The sequence below is a fragment of the Urocampus carinirostris genome, chromosome 12 (genome assembly GCF_059441175.1).
Source record: "Urocampus carinirostris isolate Australia breed hairy pipefish chromosome 12, RoL_Ucar_1.0, whole genome shotgun sequence".
In the NCBI taxonomy this organism is placed as follows: Eukaryota; Metazoa; Chordata; class Actinopteri; order Syngnathiformes; family Syngnathidae; genus Urocampus; species Urocampus carinirostris.
In genome coordinates this window covers 13,327,331-13,347,293 of record NC_142360.1, presented here as the reverse complement: position 1 = coordinate 13,347,293, position 19,963 = coordinate 13,327,331, and the positions used below count along the sequence as shown (strand labels likewise).

Here is a 19,963-nt window from a genome sequence, read left to right as displayed (position 1 = left end):
TTTAACTTGATTACTTTCAATTACTTTTGGATTACTCCAATACCGAATATGCTCATAAAAGACAAAATAAACTAAATATGAATACATTTACTAAATGTTGTGCAGGCTTGGGGTGTAACGGAATACATGGAATGGCAAAAATGATGTTGGCAAGGTGTTTGGATTAATTTTAATTTTGTTTCTGTCGCATTTTATGTTAGTTTTGCCGGAGATCAAAGCCAGGAGAGAAAGCTTACCAAGTTTTGTGAGTCACAATTTTATTCTTTCAGTATATAGTTTCTTTTGTCTTTTATTAGCATATTTGGTATTGGAGTAGTCCAAAATGAATTGAAAGTAATCAAGTTAAAGTAACCCTACCCAACCCTGAGTAGGAGGTAGGTAAACAAGCGTAAGATTTCCCAACACATAACATTTTGAGTGATTAGTATTAGTAAGTACTTTCTTGATGCTGAATAGAATAGCCTTATGATCATTTAATCAGTTTATATATAACACATTTTTACAATAATCTAGTGAAATGATGTTCGCGTTAGAAAGTCTTGCCAGACTTTTCTCGAATCTCTCAGCTTCATCTCGGCGATTCCAGAAAGTTCCACAGAAAGCGTTCATTGATGTTTAGTTGTGTAATCCGTTTTGGTCTTCACAATAAAGGTAACGATGTTGCTCGATGATGTAGAACATAGAACGTCACCGGGACACTATTTTACTTTGAAAAACTAAACAGGAGACTGCCTTTGTTGATGAAGGAGTTTGATTGAGAAAGGTCTGGAATTGTCCAGACTGACAGTTCTACGTGTATTTAAAGCAGAAGCCGGGACAGCAATCGCAGTCCAATTTTTGAGAACCAGACACAAAACGCAAGAAATAAACGCGAGAACCAGAAGAAACGCGAAAATCCCTCACAGAGATTTGCAAAGAAGAGACAGAAAGCTGCACGATCAGTGAGACAACCCAGAAGACTCTGAATTGTAAGTAAACTTTTTTAATCTCTTACAAACGTCCCCAGAACATATTTTGATTTAATCGTGTTTATTATTATTTAATTGTCAGTGTTTGAACTTGTAAATTGTTTGTAAAATGTAAAATCTGTTTTTATAGATTTTAAAATATGTGCTGTAGTTTGCTGTGATTTCATATTTGTGTTATATTTTTGACCCCCCGCAACAGTTTAAAATGCCTTTGAATATTGCACTAAGTCTATTTCATATTCTCTTTCCAAACCTTACTCGTGAATATCACAATGGTTCTTGCAGTTTATAAAGCATTTAATGGACAATATGAACTCCTACATTTGGTTACAAAAATGTATCCTATTTTTTTCGGGTGTAAATGCGCATTTGTTGTAAAAAAATAACATATAATCTTGATAATTAATATGCAGTTGTATTATTTACAGACAACGTTTTGACAAGCAAGTAAAATGGTATCAGCGAAAGGTCCTGCAATCGGCATCGACCTGGGCACCACGTACTCCTGCGTGGGTGTTTTCCAGCACGGTAAAGTGGAGATCATCGCCAATGACCAGGGCAACAGAACCACGCCCAGTTACGTGGCATTCACTGACACCGAGAGGCTGATCGGCGACGCCGCCAAGAACCAGGTGGCGTTGAACCCCAGCAACACGGTGTTTGACGCCAAGCGACTGATTGGCAGGCGGTTCGACGACTCGGTGGTCCAGGCAGACATGAAGCACTGGCCTTTCAAGGTGCTTGCCGAGGGAGGCAAGGCCAAAATCCAAGTGCAATACAAAGGGGAGGAAAAAAGCTTCTACCCAGAGGAGATCTCCTCCATGGTGCTGGTGAAAATGAAGGAGACGGCCGAAGCCTACCTGGGTCATCCGGTGTCCAGCGCCGTGGTGACAGTCCCAGCCTACTTCAACGACTCTCAGCGGCAGGCCACCAAAGACGCAGGAATCATCGCCGGACTGAACATCCTGAGGATCATCAACGAGCCCACTGCTGCAGCCATTGCTTACGGTCTGGACAAAGGCCATTCGGGAGAACGCAACATCCTCATCTTCGACCTGGGTGGCGGCACCTTCGACGTGTCCATCCTCACTATCGAGGACGGCATCTTTGAGGTCAAAGCTACTGCTGGCGACACGCATCTGGGCGGAGAGGACTTCGACAACCGCATGGTGGAGCACTTTGTGGCGGAGTTCAAGAGGAAGCATAAGAAAGACATCAGCCAGAACAAGAGGGCCTTGAGAAGGTTGCGCACAGCCTGCGAGAGGGCCAAGAGGACGCTGTCCTCAAGCTCCCAGGCCAATATCGAGATCGATTCGCTCTTCGAGGGTGTCGATTTTTACACCTCCATCACCAGGGCACGCTTCGAGGAGCTCTGCTCTGATCTATTCAGGGGAACGCTGGAGCCAGTGGAAAAAGCCCTGAAGGATGCCAAGATGGACAAGGGCAAGATCCACGACGTAGTCCTAGTTGGTGGCTCTACTCGCATCCCCAAGGTCCAAAAGCTCCTGCAGGACTTTTTCAACGGCAAGGAGCTGAATAAGAGCATCAACCCGGATGAGGCCGTGGCTTACGGTGCAGCTGTCCAGGCCGCCATTCTCACTGGGGACACCTCGGGCAATGTCCAGGACTTGCTGCTGTTGGACGTGGCCCCTCTGTCTCTGGGCATAGAGACAGCCGGAGGAGTCATGACGCCGCTCATCAAACGCAACACCACCATTCCCACCAAGCAGACTCAAGTCTTCAGCACCTACTCTGACAATCAGACCGGCGTCCTCATCCAGGTTCTTGAGGGCGAGAGAGCCATGACCAAGGACAACAACCTCCTAGGAAAATTTGAGCTAAGCGGAATTCCACCAGCACCGCGAGGTGTGCCACAAATTGAGGTTACCTTCGACGTGGATGCCAATGGCATCTTGAATGTTTCAGCGGTGGACAAAAGTACAGGCAAAGAGAACAAAATCACCATCACCAACGACAAAGGTCGACTGAGCAAGGAGGAGATCGAGAAGATGGTGGCAGACAGCCAGAAGTACAAAGCGGAGGATGACCTTCAGCGTGATAAAATCGCAGCAAAAAATGCTCTTGAATCTTACGCCTTCAACTTGAAGAGCAGCCTACTTAATGAGCAGCTTGTTGCCAAATTGAGTGAGGAGGACAAGAAAATGCTGATGGACACTTGCGAACAAACCCTCACCTGGCTGGAGAACAACCAGCTGGCCGACACGGAGGAGTACCAGCACAAGCAAAAAGAACTGGAGCGAGTGTGTCAACCAATCATCAGCAAGCTGTATCAGGGCGCGGGCCCTGCGCAAAGTTGCGGTGCACAGGCCCGCACCGAGACACAGCATGGGCCCACTATTGAAGAGGTGGATTAATGTATCTCAAACTGAACATTTTACTGTAAAAAAGCATATTGTGTATTTATGATTCAAATTGTTATCTGTTCATTTTATTGTTTTTTTTTATATAAAGTGTGTATTTGTGAATGTTTTACAATGTAAATTTTATGTGCAGAGTTGCGGAGTGCAAGCCCGGGCTGAGACACAGCAGGGGCCTACTATTGAAGAGGTGGACTAGTTCACTTTAGATGTATTATCAACTGTAATTTTTTTTTTAATTTTAATATTGTATATTTTGTATTTGTGCCATAAACTGATACGTGCTATTAAAATGCATTTTATAATTGTGTACGAGTAAGATTGTTGTGGTGAATCCAAGTGTGTAAGTAAACATAATCTCACTAAGCAAATTACTTCTCAAAAATGTGGGGATATTCATAAAAAATAAACGTGTTTGATGCTTGAGGCATTTAGTAGAATGTTGAAACAGTAAAGTTCATTGTTAAGTTATCTTATCGATGTATTTTTAAGCATATTCTTTGTACAAATTTTAATTGAAATAAAATGTTACCACTGACAACATTTGGTTTCGTTTGCATTGCTCTGTGATGCTTTCAGACATTTTCCAACCGTGGCAAACCTTGACCAAAACAGAAATCTAATCCGATTGCTGGAGTTGTTTATTCATGCACATAGACCTAGTCTTGCTTGTCAAGCAAAGTCATATTTATTTGTACAGCCCTTAATCTCAAGATGGCTATAATGACTGCACAGGTCACAATTACACCATCCCCTGACCATGCTTCAAAATAAAGCAGCCATAGAGTAAAATACTTGTCTCAAGTCAACTCTGGAAATTGACACCGTGTCGCCATGCCACATTCCCATGGGGAATTATTCGCAGATTAAAAAGTACATGGCCTAAAATTAAACCTTGGGGAACCCCACAAATAACTTAATGGGTTCTGGAGGAACATGCATCCATACTTACTAAAAACAGCAGTCTGAGAGGTAGGAACCAAAGCAGTTCAAAACAGTACAAGAGATGCCCACCAGGTTTCTGGATATGTTTAATAAAATGTTGTGGTAAACTTTATCAACCATAATCATCGGTCTCATAAGGCAAGATAAATATTTATCTCACTCTGCATCTGCAGATGCTCAGCAGAGTAATACGTTACACAGTACTTGTAATAATAAAAATAACAATATAATAAAGCAGCGGTAGAGTAAAATACCAGTCTCAAATCAACTATGGCTACTGAAGCCATGCGCCTTGGGACATACCCATGGGGACACATTCGGAGATAAAATAGTACATGGCCTAAAATCGAACCTTGGGGAACCCCACATATAACACGATCGGTTCTGGGGGAACATGCATCGGTGCTTGCTAAAATCTAGAAGTCACAATCTAATGTAATTTGTATTCACCTTAAAGAGGTTATTTTTAAAAGGTTACATTTGTATTTTGGGTCACTTCTGAATAAAATCCAGAACATCATATGTTCTGCCAGACTTGGCTTCTTCTTGCTGCTTATTTTATTTTGTTATGGCTTCTTTTTTGTTTTGTTTTCCAAACAAAACGCATGCATAGTCCGAAACAAAAATTCCTCTTCATTCTCATAAATAGAATATTAATTAAAATATCAATTAAAAACACGGTAGGGGAAGAACGTATACATTCAATGAAAATGCCACATTTGTACAAATTTCATTAGTTTAAATGGCCCTCTGGTCGTAGGTAAGCTTTAGGACACAACAGATTGTTGAAAGCCTTCGCTCTGAAAATACTGGTCTAATAGTGATCCCAAGAGCCAAGAAGAAAACCGCAGGTTCGAGAGCGTTCTCCATTCGGGCTCCAGTGTTGCGGAATGCTCCGCCCCCTGAGATTCGATCTACAACCTCAGTGGAACTGTTTAAATCTAGGCCTAAAACGCAAGTACCGTATTTTCCGCACTATAAGGCACACATAAAATCTGATTTTTTTTTTAAAAAGCTGACTATGCGCCTTATAATCCGGTGCGCCTTATATATGGACCAATACTGAATTACAAGGTCTCGCAACTTACGGTAATCAGCCACCGACTCCATTTTTCGCACAGAAGAAGTGCGCTGTGCATACTGGGAAATATTAAACAACGATTCTCTTTTATTTTTGCGTTTGTATAAAGACCCTGAAATGGCTCCTATTAAGAGACACGCTTACAACGCAGAGTTTAAACTCAAGGCGATCAGTCACGCAGTAGAACACGGGAACAGAGCAGCAGCGAGAGAGTTCAACATTAATGAATCGGTGGCCAAGTAAGGAAGAATAACCAAAGTTTCCGTGGCAATAAAAGCGAGATGGCCACAGTTAGAGGAACACTTGAACAGGGTTGTTGAACAAAGAGCAGCAAGTAGAAGTGTCAGTACAATAACTATTCGAATGAAGGCAACAGCGCTGGCACGGGAACTTAACATTAAAGAATTCAGAGGTGGTCCGACTTGGTGTGTGTTTACGTTGTAGCGGGCAGAGACTGGAGTCGTAGGCGGAGTGTCAAACACAGGTGCCAACGAAAGCTTCTTTAATGACATTTAAACTTGCAATCGAAACTTACAAAACAAAACAAAACACGAGAGTGGCTCGAGCCGGCAGAATTAAGTGTCCCCCTAGGAACTCTCTAACTGAACAATGGTTCCATGGGTGAATTATGTAAAACCCACTACAACGTTTTACATTTTACAGTTATTATGTTATTGCTTTACTGTTATTGTTTTGCACTTGTTGTTTTTGCACATTAAGAGTGTCACTATATTGCGATTGCACGAACGTTTAATTTACCATATCAGTATCAGACGTTTTTTTGCGTGTTGACTAAATGAAGGAAAAGTAAAATGTTATGCCTTGCTGTTGTTCAAAGATGTTAAAGATGTGTCAATAAAATGCTTTACCTCAGAGAAAATAATAAAACGGCTGTTTATTCATTTTGGGAGTGAATGGAGTTGTGGAAAGCTTGTTTGTTATCTATTAATAAAGTTTGACTGACCTATCTGACGGTTTTGTTGACATTCCCTTTAGTGCGGCACCATCTAACGGTTGCACAACGTAACTACATCCCCTACTGTAGCCAAGTCAAGTTAAGTCACATTTATTTATGACGCCCTTAATCACAAAAATGTCTCGAAGGACTGCACAGGATTACAATTACAAAATTGCTCAATTACCTACCTGATCTTAAACCAGCATGCACTTATAGCGCCTTATAATGGGGTGCGCCTTATGTATGGAAAAAGTTTAAAAATATATCATTTATTGAAAGTGCGCCTTATAACACGGTGCGCCTTATACTGCGGAAAATAAGGTACTTTCTATAGCTTATCAAATACCTGTATTTCATGTTGACAATATCTGTGTATAATTTGTTAGTGCAACATCCGTTGCAGTCTGGTTACTACATTTTCTTCATGGTGAGGTTTTTAGTTTTTCCTTGCCCTCATGTAGGTCTTAGATCAGGGGACGGTGTAATAATTGTCTATAGTTTGCAATAATCTGTGGTCTGTGCAGTTCTTTGAGACTCCTTGGGATTAAGGGATACACAAATGAACATGACTTGACTTTAACTTTACTTTGAAAGGCGATGAGAGAGATTTTTTTAACCAGTTTTGTTTACTTGAGAATGTGGAATTTAGTTATAATAATAGTATTGTGGATAAAGGTTTCTTTAGGCGTTATTTTATATGTATTCATTTAATCCAGGCTGCTTCGCGATTAGAGCGTGTTCGATAAAAATAATCTATTGGACTGTATTATGGTGATCCCTGTTTACCTTCACAATAAAATAGAGAGTTAGTGCAACTTTCACTGACACGAAAATGTATGTTTGTCTTTTGTTGAGTATATTTAACATTCTCCTTCCAAATCTTACTCGTGAGTATCACAATGGTTCTTTTAGTTTAAAAAGCATTTAATTGACAAGATAAACTTGTTTTGTTTTTCTTGACGTAGTAGAAAGAGAGAAACGTCAAGAAGTGTCCAGATCAGAAAAAAATCTCTGCTAGATCACAAAATAGTTCAGCAATCACATTGAATAAAAATGCAAACATTGACTCATTTCGCTGTTCATGTGACAAGAAAATTGCATAGCAACAATAAAATATGAAAGCAAAAACGTCCTCAGGCCAGGGTGACAATGACGAAACAGTTTATTCAAAATACATTGAAAAATCAATCCATTTGTGTCTGTGTGCAGTAGAATTTAGTCCGTTTGCAACTGTAGTTAATGTAAGATAATGCACGCATTGATACAATTTCTAAAAGCAAAACCTAACTATTTGAATTCCGCTCTTTTGAGTGTTTCTGTTATTAGGAGGTAGGTAAACAAGCTTAAGATTTCCCAACACATAACGTTTTGGTATCACGACTGATTACTATTAGTAGATATATTCTTAATACTTGGTCGAATAACCTTATGATCAATTCATCAGTATATAACACATTTTCTACAATATTCTTGTGAAATGATGTTCTCATTAGAAAGTCTTGCCAGACTTTTCTCGGGTCTCTCAGCTTCATCTCGGTGATTCCAGAGGGTTCTACAAAAAGCGTTCATTTGTATTTAGTTGTGTTATCCGTTTTGGTCTTCACAATAAAGAAATCCATGTTGCTCGACGATGTAGCATATTGAAAGTCACCAGGACACTATTTTACTTTGAAAAACTAAACAGGATATTGTTTTTTTTTTGTGAAGGAGTTTGATTGAGAAAGGTCTGGAATTGTCCAGAATGCCAGTTCGACGAGTATTTAAAGCAGAAGCCGGGGCAGCAATCGCAGTACAATTTTTGAGAACCAGACACAATACGCGAGAAATAAACGCGAGAACTAGAAGACACGCGAAAATCACTCACAGAGATTTGCAAAGAAGAGATAGAAAGCTGCACGATCAGTGAGACAACCCAGAAGACTCTGAATTGTAAGTAAACTTTTTTAATCTCTTACAAACGTCCCCAGAACATATTTTGATTAAATTGTGTTTATTATTAAATTGTCAGTGTTTGAACTTGTAAATTATTCATAAAATGTACCAGTTGTTTTATTATATTTTAAATTATGTGCTGGAGTTTGCTGTAATTTCATATTTTTGATTTATTTTTGACTCCCACAACAGTTTAAAATGCCTTTGAATATTGCACTGAGTATATTTAACATTCTCCTTCCAAATCTTACCCCTGAATATCACAATGGTTCTTGTAGTTTAAAAAGCATTTAATGGACAATATGAACTCCTACATTTGGTTACAAAAATGCATCCTATTTTTATCGGATGTAAATGCGCTTTTGTTGTAAAACCGTAACATATGATCTTGATGATTAATATGCAGTTGTATTATTTACAGACAACGTTTTGACAAGCAAGTAAAATGGTATCAGCGAAAGGTCCTGCAATCGGCATCGACCTGGGCACCACGTACTCCTGCGTGGGTGTTTTCCAGCACGGTAAAGTGGAGATCATCGCCAATGACCAGGGCAACAGAACCACGCCCAGCTACGTGGCATTCACTGACACCGAGAGGCTGATCGGCGACGCCGCCAAGAACCAGGTGGCGTTGAACCCCAGCAACACGGTGTTTGACGCCAAGCGACTGATTGGCAGGCGGTTCGACGACTCGGTGGTCCAGGCAGACATGAAGCACTGGCCTTTCAAGGTGCTTGCCGAGGGAGGCAAGGCCAAAATCCAAGTGCAATACAAAGGGGAGGAAAAAAGCTTCTACCCAGAGGAGATCTCCTCCATGGTGCTGGTGAAAATGAAGGAGACGGCCGAAGCCTACCTGGGTCATCCGGTGTCCAGCGCCGTGGTGACAGTCCCAGCCTACTTCAACGACTCTCAGCGGCAGGCCACCAAAGACGCAGGAATCATCGCCGGACTGAACATCCTGAGGATCATCAACGAGCCCACTGCTGCAGCCATTGCTTACGGTCTGGACAAAGGCCATTCGGGAGAACGCAACATCCTCATCTTCGACCTGGGTGGCGGCACCTTCGACGTGTCCATCCTCACTATCGAGGACGGCATCTTTGAGGTCAAAGCTACTGCTGGCGACACGCATCTGGGCGGAGAGGACTTCGACAACCGCATGGTGGAGCACTTTGTGGCGGAGTTCAAGAGGAAGCATAAGAAAGACATCAGCCAGAACAAGAGGGCCTTGAGAAGGTTGCGCACTGCCTGCGAGAGGGCCAAGAGGACGCTGTCCTCAAGCTCGCAGGCCAATATCGAGATCGATTCGCTCTTCGAGGGTGTCGATTTTTACACCTCCATCACCAGGGCACGCTTCGAGGAGCTCTGCTCTGATCTATTCAGGGGAACGCTGGAGCCAGTGGAAAAAGCCCTGAAGGATGCCAAGATGGACAAGGGCAAGATCCACGACGTAGTCCTAGTTGGTGGCTCTACTCGCATCCCCAAGGTCCAAAAGCTCCTGCAGGACTTTTTCAACGGCAAGGAGCTGAATAAGAGCATCAACCCGGATGAGGCCGTGGCTTACGGTGCAGCTGTCCAGGCCGCCATTCTCACTGGGGACACCTCGGGCAATGTCCAGGACTTGCTGCTGTTGGACGTGGCCCCTCTGTCTCTGGGCATAGAGACAGCCGGAGGTGTCATGACGCCGCTCATCAAACGCAACACCACCATTCCCACCAAGCAGACTCAAGTCTTCAGCACCTACTCTGACAACCAGACCGGCGTCCTCATCCAGGTCCTTGAGGGCGAGAGAGCCATGACCAAGGACAACAACCTCCTAGGAAAATTTGAGCTAAGCGGAATTCCGCCAGCACCGCGAGGTGTGCCCCAAATTGAGGTTACCTTCGACGTGGATGCCAATGGCATCTTGAATGTTTCAGCGGTGGACAAAAGTACGGGCAAAGAGAACAAAATCACCATCACCAACGACAAAGGTCGACTGAGCAAGGAGGAGATCGAGAAGATGGTGGCAGACAGCCAGAAGTACAAAGCGGAGGATGACCTTCAGCGTGATAAAATCGCAGCAAAAAATGCTCTTGAATCTTACGCCTTCAACTTGAAGAGCAGCCTACTTAATGAGCAGCTTGTGGCCAAATTGAGTGAGGAGGACAAGAAAATGCTGATGGACACTTGCGAGCAAACCCTCACCTGGCTGGAGAACAACCAGCTGGCCGACACAGAGGAGTACCAGCACAAGCAGAAAGAACTGGAGCGAGTGTGTCAACCAATCATCAGCAAGCTGTATCAGGGGGCGGGACCTGCGCAGAGTTGCGGAGCGCAAGCCCGGGCTGAGACACAGCAGGGGCCTACTATTGAAGAGGTGGACTAGTTCACTTTAGATGTATGATCAACTGTAAATAAATATATATATATTTTAAATATTATATATTTTGTATTTGTGCCATAAACTGATACGTGCTATTAAAATGCATTTTATAAATGTGTACTAGTAAGATTGTTGTGGTGAATCCAGGTGTGTAAGAATATTTAATGATATCCAAAGTAACATAATCTCACTAAGCCAAAAACCTACTCGGAAATGTGGTGATATTCATAAAAAAATAAACGTGTTTGATGCTTGAGGCATTTAGTAGAATGTTGAAACATTCAAGTTCATTGTTAAGTTATTGTATCGATGTAGTGTAAAGCATATTCTTTGTACAAATGTTAATTGAAATAAATTGTTACCACTGACAACATTTGGTTTTGTTTGCATTGCGCTGGGGTGTTTTCAGGCAATTTCCAACAGTGGCAAACCTTGACCAAAATAGAAATCTAATCCGATTGCTGGAGTTGTTTATTCATGCACCTAGACCTAGTCATGCTTGTCAAGCGAAGTCATATTTATTTGTACAGCCCTTAATCTCAAGATGTCTAAAAGGACTGCACAGGTCACAATTACACCATCCCCTGACCATGCTTCAAAATAAAGCAGCCATAGAGTAAATTACTTGTCTCAAGTCAACTATGAAAACTGTCACCGTGTCGCCATGCCACATACCCATGGGGAATTATTGGCAGATTAAAAAGTACATTGCCTAAAATTGAACCTTGGGGAACCCCACATATAACTTGATGGGTTCTGGAGGAACATGCATCCATACTTACTAAAAAATAGCAGTCTAAGAGGTACGAACCAAAGCATTTCAAAACAGTACAGGGAATGCTCACCGGGTTTCTGAATCTGTTTGATAAAATGCTGTGGTAAACTTTATCAACCAGAATCATTGGTCTCATGAGGCAAGATAAATATATGCCTCACTCTGCATCCGCAGATGCTCAGCACAGTAACATCTTACATAGTACTTGTAATCATAAAAATATATATAATATGTGTATACCACAGCCATATCCCGCTAGTCGGAGGTGGCTAGAGTCATTTCTGACTCTTTTTGGGAGATTGATTCAGAGGAGGGGATTCCCAGCCCCCTCGCTCAACCCAACTGATGTGTTGGGAGTCATTAGGTGACCAAACCCCCCAATTCCAAACCCTAATGCTGAACGCCAAGCAAGGAGGCAACGGGTACCAATGTTTAAGTCTTAGGTATGACTCGGCCGAGGCTTGAACCACAACCTCCCAGTCTCGGGGCGGGCATACCCACAAGGCCACCGAGCTCATAAAAATAACAAGATAATAAATAAAGCAGCCGTAGAGTAAAATAATAGTCTCGAATCAACTATGGCTACTGCGGCCATGCTCCATGTGACATATCCATGGGGAAACATTTGCAGATAAAAAAAGTACATGGCCTAATAATGGGTTCTGGGGGAAAAAACAAAAATTCCACTGCATTCTTGCATTAACATCAAACGATCCACATTACAATAAAATATCAACAAAACAAGGTAGGGGAAGAATGGATAAATTCAAACAGTGTTCTCGTTGGCCGGGTCCCTGCATCCGAGACGCATCATTTTTGCTGGGGACGCATAGTGTCAAATCCACGTGCGTCCCCGGGACGCAACTTTTTTCACACAAAATTGTCATTATTATTTCATTACTTTTTTTTTCAACAAAGATTTACCGCACTCCAAACTTTTCGTCAGGAAAATCTGCCATTGTTGTTTTTGTCTCGCAGTTCGAGTTTTCGTCTGCTCACCGATCTCGGCAAACGAGATCCCGTTGCTTCGAGATTACGTCATTGTTGTGTTGGTTGTCGTAGAGTGAAGGTGAAGTATGCCTCTGAAAAAACAGTATTAGGTGAAAATCAACACAAAATTAGTCATTTCTTCAGTGTCAGTAATAAGTCAAAACATAATGCGGGAAGTGATAACAACGGCAATAATTCCGGCACGAAAAAAACGGCGGAGAAATTCTTCGGAAGGTCGCGGAGGCAAGGAAAACACGTGTGTTGAAGCGAACGATTCGGCGCAAGAAAATAAACATAAGAATACCCCTAGCAAGAAAAGAACTTTTCTGCCAAAATGGACTAAATTATATTCCTGGTTACGCTATGAGGAGGATGATAATGGAAGCTACATGTTCCGTGATGCGTGTACCCAGCGTGACAAAAAAACTGGATTGCATAAATCATTTCGCAATTCGAACTTTCAGAAAAGCACATTGGATCGGCACAGCGACAATGAAAACCACAAATTAGCTATGGAAATTCCGTTGCTGCAGGAAGAGAGAGGCAACTATGAACGGATACGACATCAAAAAGAAGACTGGGCCTTGCTTTTTACTGCTAAAAATACTTAAGTGGATGGCAGAGGAAGATGTTCCACTTAATAAATTCAAAATCCTCATAAATCTAATGCACGACCTTGGTGTGGACACTTTGAAAATTCTTAGCAATAGTGCCATCAACTCTGATTCTTATTTTACAATACACAAACTCTTGAAAAGTTTATCAAAAAGTGCTGAAAATAATACGTAAGAAGAAATGAAAAAGTCACCAGTTGTAACAGTTATGGCTGATGAAAGCAAGGACTCCGCAAATGTAAAAGGTCTCGTGTTCAACACACAAATCATCAATCCTGAGACTACAGAGCCTTCAACACACTACCTCACTAATGTGGAGTGCAAAGATGCAACCGGTGCAGGTATTGCAAAAATTATCCCTGCAGAAATGGAATAACGAGATATTCCAATGAAGAAAGAATGTACAAAATTTTTGTGAACTGAAAAATATGAAGTGATAACTGTTTTGTATTACCAATTAACTGTGATGATTAAAACTGAATGCAAATATAGATTAATATAATTATTTCAGCAATATTATTCTGTATAATGTACAATATTGTTGTGAACTGAAAAATATTGAAGTGATCACTGATTGTATTACCAATAAACTGTTATGATTAAAACTGAGTGAATATCTAGATTTATATGATATACTTGGGCAGCACGGCGACGCAGTGGTTAGCGCGTGTGCGGCACAGTTCTGAGGTCGTGGGAACCTCGTGGGTCGTGGGTTCAAATCCAGCTCCCGGCCTAACTGTGCGGCGTTTGTATGTTCTCCCCGTGCTTGCGTGGGTTTCCTCCGGGCACTCCGGTTTCCTCCCACATTCCAAAGACATGCATTTCAGGTGGATTGGCCGGTCCAAATTGCCCCTAATGAGTGAGTGAGTTGTCTGTCCCTGTGTGCCCTGCGATTGGCTGGCAACCAGTTCAGGGTGTCCCCTGCCCACTGCCCGATGATTGCTGGGATGGGCTCCAGCACCCCCGCGACCCTACTGAGGATAAGCGGTGCAGCTAATGAGATCAGATGAGATATTATATACTTGTCGCCAATTTACAATTTCAACCTCGATAACACTAAATTTTCGATAACACTAGCTCTCTGTTGGGACCCATAGATTTTTGAGCATGCGAGTCCCCTGGACCCATCATTTTTCAGGGGTAAAATGAACACTGATTCAATGAAAATGGCATTTTTTTAACAAATTTCGTTAGTTTAGATGGCCCTCTGGTTGTAGGTAAGCTTTAGGACAAAACGGATTGTTACGAGCCTTCGCTCTGAAAATACTGGTCTACTAGTGATCCCGAGAACCGCTTGTTCGAGAGCTTTCTCCATTTGGGCCCCGGTAGTGCGGAATGCTCTGCCCCCCTGAGATTCGATCTGCAACCTCAGTGGAACTGTTTAAATCTAGGCCTAAAACGCACGTACTTTCTATAGCTTATCAAATACCTGTATTTCATGTTGACAATATCTGTGTATAATTTGTTATCGCAACATCCGTTGCAGCCTGGTTACTACATTTTCTTCATGGTGAGGTTTTTGAGTTTTTCCTTGCCCTCATGTAGGTTTTAGATCAGGGAATGGTGTAATAATTGTCTGTAGTTTGCAATAATCTGTGGTCTGTGCAGCCCTTTGAGACTCCTTGGGATTAAGGGATATGCAAATAAACATAACTTGACTTTGACTTTACTTTGAAAGGCGATGAGAGATTTTTCCGGAATTGTTTACTTGTGAATGTGGAATTAGTTATAATAATAATATTGTTGATAAAGGTTTCTTTTGGCTTTATTTTATATGAATTCATTTAATCCTGGCTTCTTCGCGATTCGAGCGTGTTCGATAAAAATAATTCATTGGACTGTATTATGGTGATCCCTGTTATCTTCACAATAAAATAGAGAATTGGTCTAATTTTTCCTGACACAAAAATGTATTTTTGTCTTTTGTTTTGAAAGTACTGACAGGAATTTATGTTTTTTTTCTTGACGTAATAGAAAGAGAGAAACGTCTAGAAGTGTCCAAATAAGAACAAAATCTCTGCTAGATCATAAAATAGTTCGGCAATAACATTGAATAATAATGCAAACATTGACTCATTTCGCTGTCCATGTGACAAGAAAATTGCATAGCAACAATAAAATATGAAAGCAAAAACATCCTCAGGGCAGTGTGACAATGACGAAACAGTTCATTCAAAATACATTGAAAAATCAATCAATTTGTGGCTGTGTGCAGTAGAATTTAGTCCGTTTGCAACTGTAGTTAATGTAAGATAATGCACGCATTGATACATTTTCTAAAAACAATACTTAACTATTTGAATTCCGCTCTTTTGAGTATTTCTGTTATTAGGAGGTAGGTAAACAAGCTTAAGATTTCCCAACACATAACATTTTGAGTGATTAGTATTAGTAAATATTTTCTTGATGCTGAATAGAATAGCCTTATGATCATTTAATCACTTTATAACACATTTTTTACGATAATTTAGTGAAATGACGTTCTCATTAGAAAGTCTTGCCCGACTTTTCTCGGGTCTCTCAGCTTCATCTCGGTGATTCCAGAGGGTTCTACAAAAACCGATTATTTGTGTTTAGTTGTTATATCCGTTTTGGTCTTCACAATAAAGTTAAGGATGTTTCTCGCCGATGTACCACATAGAACGTCACCGGGACTCTTTTTTACTTTGAAAAATGAAAAAACCTAAGTATTTGAATTCCGCTCTTTTGAGTTTTTCTGTTATTAGGAGGTAGGTAAACAAGCTTAAGATTTCCCAACACATAACGTTTTGGTATCACGACTGATTACTATTAGTAGACATATTCTTAATACTGGGTAGAATAACCTTATGATCAATTCATCAGTATATAACACATTTTCTACAATATTCTTGTGAAATGATGTTCTCATTAGAAAGTCTTGCCAGACTTTTCTCGGGTCTCTCAGCTTCATCTCGGTGATTCCAGAGGGTTCTACAAAAAGCGTTCATTTGTGTTTAGTTATGTTATCCGTTTTGGTCTTCACAATAAATGAATAAATGTTGCTCGACGATGTAGCATATAGAAAGTCACCAGGACACTGTTTTACTTTGAAAAACTAAACAGGATATTGCTTTTGTTGGTGAAGGAGTTTGATTGAGAAAGGTCTGGAATTGTCCAGAATGACAGTTCTACGAGTATTTAAAGCAGAAGCCGGGACAGCAATCGCAGTCCAATTTTTGAGAACCAGACACAAAACGCAAGAAATAAACGCGAGAACCAGAAGACACGCGAAAATCCTTCACAGAGATTTGCAAAGAAGAGACAGAAAGCTGCACGATCAGTGAGACAACCCAGAAGACTCTGAATTGTAAGTAAACTTTTTTAATCTCTTACAAACGTCCCCAGAAAATATTTTGATTAAATCGTGTTTATTATTTAATTGTCAGTGTTTGAACTTGTAAATCGTTTGTAAAATGTCAAATCTGTTTTTATAGATTTTAAAATATGTGCTGTAGTTTGCTGTGATTTCATATTTGTGTTATATTTTTGACCCCCGCAACAGTTTAAAATGCCTTTGAATATTGCACTAAGTCTATTTCATATTCTCTTTCCAAACCTTACTCGTGAATATCACAATGGTTCTTGCAGTTTATTAAGCATTTAATGGACAATATGAACTCCTACATTTGGTTACAAAAATGTATCCTATTTTTTTCGGGTGTAAATGCGCATTTGTTGTAAAAACATAACATATAATCTTGATAATTAATATGCAGTTGTATTATTTACAGACAACGTTTTGACAAGCAAGTAAAATGGTATCAGCGAAAGGTCCTGCAATCGGCATCGACCTGGGCACCACGTACTCCTGCGTGGGTGTTTTCCAGCACGGTAAAGTGGAGATCATCGCCAATGACCAGGGCAACAGAACCACGCCCAGCTACGTGGCATTCACTGACACCGAGAGGCTGATCGGCGACGCCGCCAAGAACCAGGTGGCGTTGAACCCCAGCAACACGGTGTTTGACGCCAAGCGACTGATTGGCAGGCGGTTCGACGACTCGGTGGTCCAGGCAGACATGAAGCACTGGCCTTTCAAGGTGCTTGCCGAGGGAGGCAAGGCCAAAATCCAAGTGCAATACAAAGGGGAGGAAAAAAGCTTCTACCCAGAGGAGATCTCCTCCATGGTGCTGGTGAAAATGAAGGAGACGGCCGAAGCCTACCTGGGTCATCCGGTGTCCAGCGCCGTGGTGACAGTCCCAGCCTACTTCAACGACTCTCAGCGGCAGGCCACCAAAGACGCAGGAATCATCGCCGGACTGAACATCCTGAGGATCATCAACGAGCCCACTGCTGCAGCCATTGCTTACGGTCTGGACAAAGGCCATTCGGGAGAACGCAACATCCTCATCTTCGACCTGGGTGGCGGCACCTTCGACGTGTCCATCCTCACTATCGAGGACGGCATCTTTGAGGTCAAAGCTACTGCTGGCGACACGCATCTGGGCGGAGAGGACTTCGACAACCGCATGGTGGAGCACTTTGTGGCGGAGTTCAAGAGGAAGCATAAGAAAGACATCAGCCAGAACAAGAGGGCCTTGAGAAGGTTGCGCACTGCCTGCGAGAGGGCCAAGAGGACGCTGTCCTCAAGCTCGCAGGCCAATATCGAGATCGATTCGCTCTTCGAGGGTGTCGATTTTTACACCTCCATCACCAGGGCACGCTTCGAGGAGCTCTGCTCTGATCTATTCAGGGGAACGCTGGAGCCAGTGGAAAAAGCCCTGAAGGATGCCAAGATGGACAAGGGCAAGATCCACGACGTAGTCCTAGTTGGTGGCTCTACTCGCATCCCCAAGGTCCAAAAGCTCCTGCAGGACTTTTTCAACGGCAAGGAGCTGAATAAGAGCATCAACCCGGATGAGGCCGTGGCTTACGGTGCAGCTGTCCAGGCCGCCATTCTCACTGGGGACACCTCGGGCAATGTCCAGGACTTGCTGCTGTTGGACGTGGCCCCTCTGTCTCTGGGCATAGAGACAGCCGGAGGTGTCATGACGCCGCTCATCAAACGCAACACCACCATTCCCACCAAGCAGACTCAAGTCTTCAGCACCTACTCTGACAACCAGACCGGCGTCCTCATCCAGGTCCTTGAGGGCGAGAGAGCCATGACCAAGGACAACAACCTCCTAGGAAAATTTGAGCTAAGCGGAATTCCGCCAGCACCGCGAGGTGTGCCCCAAATTGAGGTTACCTTCGACGTGGATGCCAATGGCATCTTGAATGTTTCAGCGGTGGACAAAAGTACGGGCAAAGAGAACAAAATCACCATCACCAACGACAAAGGTCGACTGAGCAAGGAGGAGATCGAGAAGATGGTGGCAGACAGCCAGAAGTACAAAGCGGAGGATGACCTTCAGCGTGATAAAATCGCAGCAAAAAATGCTCTTGAATCTTACGCCTTCAACTTGAAGAGCAGCCTACTTAATGAGCAGCTTGTGGCCAAATTGAGTGAGGAGGACAAGAAAATGCTGATGGACACTTGCGAGCAAACCCTCACCTGGCTGGAGAACAACCAGCTGGCCGACACAGAGGAGTACCAGCACAAGCAGAAAGAACTGGAGCGAGTGTGTCAACCAATCATCAGCAAGCTGTATCAGGGGGCGGGACCTGCGCAGAGTTGCGGAGCGCAAGCCCGGGCTGAGACACAGCAGGGGCCTACTATTGAAGAGGTGGACTAGTTCACTTTAGATGTATGATCAACTGTAAATAAATATATATATATTTTAAATATTATATATTTTGTATTTGTGCCATAAACTGATACGTGCTATTAAAATGCATTTTATAAATGTGTACTAGTAAGATTGTTGTGGTGAATCCAGGTGTGTAAGAATATTTAATGATATCCAAAGTAACATAATCTCACTAAGCCAAAAACCTACTCGGAAATGTGGTGATATTCATAAAATAATAAACGTGTTTGATGCTTGAGGCATTTAGTAGAATGTTGAAACATTCAAGTTCATTGTTAAGTTATTGTCTCGATGTAGTGTAAAGCATATTCTTTGTACAAATGTTAATTGAAATAAATTGTTACCACTGACAACATTTGGTTTTGTTTGCATTGCGCTGGGGTGTTTTCAGGCAATTTCCAACAGTGGCAAACCTTGACCAAAATAGAAATCTAATCCGATTGCTGGAGTTGTTTATTCATGCACCTAGACCTAGTCATGCTTGTCAAGCGAAGTCATATTTATTTGTACAGCCCTTAATCTCAAGATGTCTAAAAGGACTGCACAGGTCACAATTACACCATCCCCTGACCATGCTTCAAAATAAAGCAGCCATAGAGTAAATTACTTGTCTCAAGTCAACTATGAAAACTGTCACCGTGTCGCCATGCCACATACCCATGGGGAATTATTGGCAGATTAAAAAGTACATTGCCTAAAATTGAACCTTGGGGAACCCCACATATAACTTGATGGGTTCTGGAGGAACATGCATCCATACTTACTAAAAAATAGCAGTCTAAGAGGTACGAACCAAAGCATTTCAAAACAGTACAGGGAATGCTCACCGGGTTTCTGAATCTGTTTGATAAAATGCTGTGGTAAACTTTATCAACCAGAATCATTGGTCTCATGAGGCAAGATAAATATATGCCTCACTCTGCATCCGCAGATGCTCAGCACAGTAACATCTTACATAGTACTTGTAATCATAAAAATATATATAATATGTGTATACCACAGCCATATCCCGCTAGTCGGAGGTGGCTAGAGTCATTTCTGACTCTTTTTGGGAGATTGATTCAGAGGAGGGGATTCCCAGCCCCCTCGCTCAACCCAACTGATGTGTTGGGAGTCATTAGGTGACCAAACCCCCCAATTCCAAACCCTAATGCTGAACGCCAAGCAAGGAGGCAACGGGTACCAATGTTTAAGTCTTAGGTATGACTCGGCCGAGGCTTGAACCACAACCTCCCAGTCTCGG

The 19,963-nt window shown here is 42.2% G+C and overlaps 3 protein-coding genes across 3 annotated transcripts; all 3 read left to right on the top strand.

The window, feature by feature from the left end:
• The first annotated feature begins 741 nt into the window (after window positions 1-741).
• LOC148355000 (heat shock 70 kDa protein 1-like) lies at window positions 742-3,889 on the top strand. Its single transcript, XM_088349063.1, has 2 exons — window positions 742-968; window positions 1,397-3,889. Exon 2 carries the CDS (start codon window positions 1,421-1,423, stop codon window positions 3,341-3,343), a length of 1,923 nt encoding a protein of 640 aa, XP_088205189.1. The 5' UTR covers window positions 742-968; window positions 1,397-1,420; the 3' UTR covers window positions 3,344-3,889.
• Window positions 3,890-8,085: 4,196 nt separating this feature from the next.
• Window positions 8,086-11,000, top strand: LOC148354999 (heat shock 70 kDa protein 1). The gene is made up of 2 exons (XM_088349167.1): window positions 8,086-8,259; window positions 8,684-11,000. The coding sequence occupies exon 2, from the start codon at window positions 8,708-8,710 to the stop codon at window positions 10,628-10,630; it is 1,923 nt and encodes a 640-aa protein (XP_088205293.1). The 5' UTR covers window positions 8,086-8,259; window positions 8,684-8,707; the 3' UTR covers window positions 10,631-11,000.
• Window positions 11,001-16,109: 5,109 nt separating this feature from the next.
• LOC148354998 (heat shock 70 kDa protein 1) lies at window positions 16,110-19,073 on the top strand. Its single transcript, XM_088349157.1, has 2 exons — window positions 16,110-16,334; window positions 16,759-19,073. Exon 2 carries the CDS (start codon window positions 16,783-16,785, stop codon window positions 18,703-18,705), a length of 1,923 nt encoding a protein of 640 aa, XP_088205283.1. The 5' UTR covers window positions 16,110-16,334; window positions 16,759-16,782; the 3' UTR covers window positions 18,706-19,073.
• Window positions 19,074-19,963: the final 890 nt, after the last annotated feature.